At 42.0% G+C, this 5,685-nt stretch overlaps 1 protein-coding gene across 1 annotated transcript; it reads left to right on the top strand.

The window, feature by feature from the left end:
• The first annotated feature begins 4,289 nt into the window (after positions 1-4,289).
• Positions 4,290-5,448, top strand: LOC142492120 (uncharacterized). Its single transcript, XM_075594817.1, has 2 exons — positions 4,290-4,371; positions 4,744-5,448. Exons 1-2 carry the CDS (start codon positions 4,365-4,367, stop codon positions 5,439-5,441), a joined length of 705 nt encoding a protein of 234 aa, XP_075450932.1. The 5' UTR covers positions 4,290-4,364; the 3' UTR covers positions 5,442-5,448.
• The last annotated feature ends 237 nt before the right edge of the window (positions 5,449-5,685 follow it).

Raw genomic sequence — 5,685 nt, 5'->3', positions numbered from 1 at the left:
TGGGATTTGGTTCTTTTGTCTATCCTTTTTTCTAGGGACTATGTTAGTAGCACCCCGCTGCTGGCTCAATCCCCTTTCAGAGCATCGTGTTTTCATTACAGAATAGCTAATACATGACCACCCGTAAGACTCCTCAAGTGGTCATGAGATTGAAATATGAGAATTCCCGTGTTATTTGTTATAACCGCCATGTTGTATTCTACTTTAGATACCCAAATGCATTCTTTTTTATGCTCACAACTTTTCCCCTGTTACAAGGACAGGCCAACCTTTTGTAGCTGTGTTTTATCAGTCTTTTGTGACATTGATGGCTGGAAGAGAGAATGATTTTAAACATAAATTAATCTGAGAGTATAAAATATCTTACAACTCTCTCCCTGTAACCTCTAACATAATGCTATCCTCACTATTGCATTCATATGATTTGAATGCATGTCGGGATATCTGTCTTAACGGGGCTAATTTTAATCTTTGTGAGTGGTACTGGTAGTCGTGTGAGTACGCGTCTGAGTGAACGTAGGATTCAGGGGAGTGCTGTTGCGAGTACGACTGGTGTTGCTGGGAGTGCGAGTGGTGTTGCTGTGAGTGCGAGTGGTGTTGCTGTGAGTGCGAGTGCTGGTGGTGGCTCTATTGCTGGTGCTGCTGGGGTGTCTGTTGCTGGTGCTGCTGGGGTGTCTGTAGCTGGTGCTGCTGGGGTGTCTGTTGCTGGTGCTGCTGGGGTGTCTGTTGCTGGTGCTGCTGGGGTGTCTGGTGGTGGGGTGGTTGCTGGTGGGCTGCTTTTGGAGTCTCTTCCATTGGAAGAAGGAGAGTCCAGTCAGCAGCAGCCAAGCTTTGTGGCTGCACGTGATCGGAAGAAATGTGTGGAGCGGCCACGTAATCCTCGTTTCAATGATGAGGAAAACAGAGTTCTTGTCACAGGGATTTTGGAGCACTATGACTCTCTGTATGGGCATTTATTAGGTAAGTCAATCTTTGCATTGATTGTTCAAAGACATTTTATCCTATCTCATGTGGCATGTGTTAATATCAAACTATTAATCTCTAATATCTATCAATTAAAGTTAATTGTTACACACATAATCCTTCATGCTTTATAACGACCATAACCATCAGTCCAAAAAGTTTGCCAAAGTTCATACAATAATCATGCAATTTTCCTTAGATTTGTATGTTTCCACGTAAATGCTCATGTGCTGCACATATTCAACCTAAACCAGCATGTTTGGTATCTCTTGGAACAGGTATCAGTTTTGAAAAATGTTCGTCTTTCTATTAATTAGTAAGGTCGTATATTTTTTATGTATTTCAAGGGCGGACAAGTTCAGCCTCAAAAAAAGAAATGTGGGACCAAAGAACATTGGCTGTGTCTGCGTGTGGGAATCATGTCAGGGACCGCATGAATTGTCGGAAGAGATTTGATGATATCAAGGCGAATTTAAAGAAAAAATCCAAGCACAACGGATGCATGCTTCTGCCAGTGGAGGTGGGCCGCCAGCACAAGCTCTAATCTTAACTCCATTGGAGGAGCAGATGCGTGAAAAATTTCTTCCTGTCGTCATGGAGGGTTTGCCAGGGAACAGAGATATCGGAATTTATTCAGCTCAATTTCCACCAGGTGACAAATGTTACTGTACTACGTGCACATCACGTTTCATCACCTATGAGTGCTGTTTCTATAGTTCGTGGCAGTTATTATGACTGTTGGCATTAATTTAATGGTCGCACATGCGCAGTTGGCTGCAGGAGGTGCGTGTCCCTTTAAGGAACAGACTCTTTAGCTATTTATTTATTTTACACCCCCCGGCGGTACGCGCACGCGCAGTTGGTTCCATTTTTTGCAGCCTCGTTATTCCTCGCTTACCTGATCCTTTTGGATGGCTGCATTATATATGTGAGTGTTTCCTAACATGCATAGATGTATTTCCTAAGTGTGCTATCATTTAAATAGTAAAATAATGGCTGTTTTATGTACTTTTAGATTTCGAAACCTCGCGCAAACGCAGTTGGTTTTTAATGGAGATTTCCTTGCTTTCCATTAACCATAAATGCGTGTCAGATACACGCAGGTACTCCAGAGCTGCAGCAACCGCTGAGTTGCTGACAGGTACACGAGGGGTTAAACAACATGGATGGGAGGAGTGATTAAGTTCATTATTTCTTGCACCTGTACACTTAATGGGTTTTTAGGTATATATGTGTGTTCGTTCTCACTCTGTAAATCACATCACTTTGATAAAGGTCCCGTTTGTGGACCGAAACGTTGGAATGATGTCTTGTTGATTCAATACAATATTTTGACTACCATTTGGAGTGTTGCCTCTGATATTTCATCTTGATGCGGTATCGTATTGCCTACTGCTGCGGCAGAGTTTATTCGAGCATTTGCCCGTTCTTTGCCGCAGCAGTAGCCTGGCGCGCGCCCGAGAGTGACGGGCGCGCGCCGAAGCAGCTGAAGAGCGCCCTCCGATCGGGGCGCTCTCCCTACCGCTGCCGGGTCCGCCGGGTCCCCCGGAACCCCCTGCCGCTGTCCCGCGATCGCGGGACACCAGGGCTCCCTCGGGGAGCCCCTGGACGCGCGTGCAGGGGGCGCACGCTCCCGAAGACGCGTGACCGCGCGTCTATGACGCGCGGCACGCCGAGGGGCGGCCACTAGCAAGCCGGGAGATTTCCCGGCTTGCGGTACCGACCACACTCGAATAAAGTGTGTCGGTACTGTACATTATTTTATAGGATTTGCACCCAGTATTTTGTTGATCCAGACGGATATATATATTTATATATAGTTGTCCAAATAAAAATTATTTATATATATATATATATATATATATATATATATATATTTTTTTTTTTAATATCTATGTGTGTTTGGAAATATGTATTGGCTCAGCTATCGTGGCTTACATCATTATGAGTCAACATACACCACTTGACCTGCATGAAGGGATTCTGTGTAATGATCTTCCAAATGACACACACTGCAACCTTCTAGTTTACAAAGCATTCAACATCTTTCCCCTATAGTTGAAAGCTGAATCTATGTTCGAATCTTTTTACAAACAATGGGTTAACATGCATAACCACAAAGCACACCCGCAGTCATTGTTTGTCACAGTAATGTTTAACATCACTGTGTTGTTCGTTACACTGTGTCTGTGCACACAAATGCATAATTCACTTTTTCATGTATGTGTCGATCCATATATACATATAATAGATATATATATTTGTGATAATCTATGTTACACCTATAAACAGGCCGTTACTGCGTAATAAAGTCTTGCATGGAATATTGTCAATTGAAAGACGAACATGAATAATTTTCACTAACAAATTCCATTATGTATTATGAAAGCTCTTTTTTCTCTTCATGTAGTATAATGTGAGCATACATAGGAACATGTACCATATGATATTTAATTGTGTTCATATGTAGCTCACTTCTTATTTGTATTTCGCTCATGTACCGGTGTGTGAAACCAGATTCAATTAATATGTAATCACAGCATAGAGGTGAACAGAGGAGGTGGTGTCGGGCAGAGATCCAGATCACAGGGTCATGGTAGGGTCAAGTCTTGTGGGAGGGCTTACAGGTGGGAGAAGCAGCTAAGAGGTCATGGTGGTGTCAAGTGCTGGGGGAGGGACTACAGTTGTTAGAAGCTGACAAGGTGAACACAAGTTCATCACATTCATTAGAAATGGTAATTATCTTACTACTTTCAAGCACCAGTCCACAGTATATTACAACGTACGTTAGTCATTCGTTCAGTTATATATTATTGTAACGTTATAGATACGCCACCTTCTCACACCAGTACCATCTGTGAGCGACACACTGCATGTGTTGCTGAGTGTCAGCCACATTGAGCGCTACACCTGCTTCTCTTAAATGTTCAGACAGATCACTAAAAACATTCATACACATTTCCACAATTAGGTACTGAATTATAAGCAGAGTCAACTTTGCTTTCATGGTTGTGATGTACATAATTGTAGCTATATTAATACCCAACATATGCAGTGTATGTACAACAGACCAGTTAATTTTATAACGCATTCCTGCATGAACATTGTATGTATGTTGTATGGTGTTCAAAAGAAATGTGACGAATAGTTTCACATGTACATTTATGTTAAGATGGATAATATACAGATTGCCCTAACCATAGAATTGTGATTTCGTTACGGGATGCTGATATTTAGCCATAAGTACTCCCACTACAGATACTTAATGTTAATAATGTACACATGAAAATGAAATTCTGATGTTATTCTTCTATATAGTTGGTCCTGCAGCTCCTGTGTAACCTGTGGCACGTGACTCTGAACACGTCTCGTCACCTGTCTCATCAAGGTCATCATCAAGAATGGAAGGTGAGTGTATGAGGTGCAGCCCATATAATGTTTACATTGGAAGCATTTCATTTGCCATGCAAAATAAATGCCTTTCACATGTAATGAACTTCTCATTAGTTATTGACACAGGAGATGCAGTGTTTCATGACACAACATGTATTGTGTCTGTTTTCAAGTATCAGCTAGGAGTTGTGATGTTACAACAAACGTTAATTCATTCTTCTTTCACACTGAGTCGAAACTTCATTGTTGCTACAAGCATCATCGTTTAATTGGACACAAATAATTAATTATGGAAACATGTTATGTGTTCCACTATGAGAACTATCATTAAAGTGTAAAACAAATGAAAGTTCCATGTCAGTTCATAATGTCTTTATTTATTTGTAGAACCAGATGTTGCCGCTCAAGGACAAATTCTCTCAAGTGACCATGAAGATGTTTACACTCCTGGATTAACACAGCATTCACGTCCTCCTGCTCGTGACACCTACTCAGCTATTGCAGCTTCTGAAGAACAAATCTTGGGTGAAGAAAATCGTTGCAATTCAGAAATGATGTCAGTGCTTGAAAGGATGATGTCACTGCATGAAAGGATGCATGAAAGGTCAATATCAGAAATGTCACAAATTAAAAATGTCATCATCCAAGTTCCTAAAGAAATCCAAAATGTAAACAGGACATTACAAGCACTAGTTCTGAAAAACAAAAAAGTGCTCCACCACCACTCTTGCAATGTTTATCAAGTGTTTCTCAACTGCCACAGCCCACACCCAGTGCCCCTGAAGTGCCACAGCCCACACTCAGTGCCCCTGAAGTGCCACAGCCCACACTCAGTGCCCCTGAAGTGCCACAGCCCACACTCAGTGCCCCTGAAGTGCCACAGGCCACACTTAGTGCCCCTGAAGTGCCACAGGCCACACTTAGAGCCCCTGAAGTGCCACAGCCCACACTTAGTGCCCCTGAAGTGCCACAGCCCACAACCAGTGTCCCAGAACTGCCACAAGCCAGTACAAGTGCTACAGTTAAGGCCAGAGTACTTGGCACAGGGAAAAGGCGAACACAACAGCCAACAAGCAGGCCTGTGACTCGCTCTCAAAATGAGAAACAAAAATAAATAAGCACATTCACTAAATATTTTTGTGCAGTGGTGTCCTTTACTGCAGACTCTTTCATGCATAGTGTATGTATGATCATGTACAGATGCTTGCAAACATTCAAGTATGTCCTTGTACACATGAATGTTTATAAATGCTCATTCACTGTATGAGTGAAGGCATATTTTATAACATATGAATATCTATTAATCATCAGTTGATTAATGTTAATACA

The sequence above is a fragment of the Ascaphus truei genome, chromosome 4 (assembly GCF_040206685.1).
Source record: "Ascaphus truei isolate aAscTru1 chromosome 4, aAscTru1.hap1, whole genome shotgun sequence".
Classification (NCBI taxonomy): Eukaryota; Metazoa; Chordata; class Amphibia; order Anura; family Ascaphidae; genus Ascaphus; species Ascaphus truei.
The sequence above is the reverse complement of the archived record's forward strand: the minus strand, read 5'-3'. Positions and strand labels throughout refer to the sequence as shown.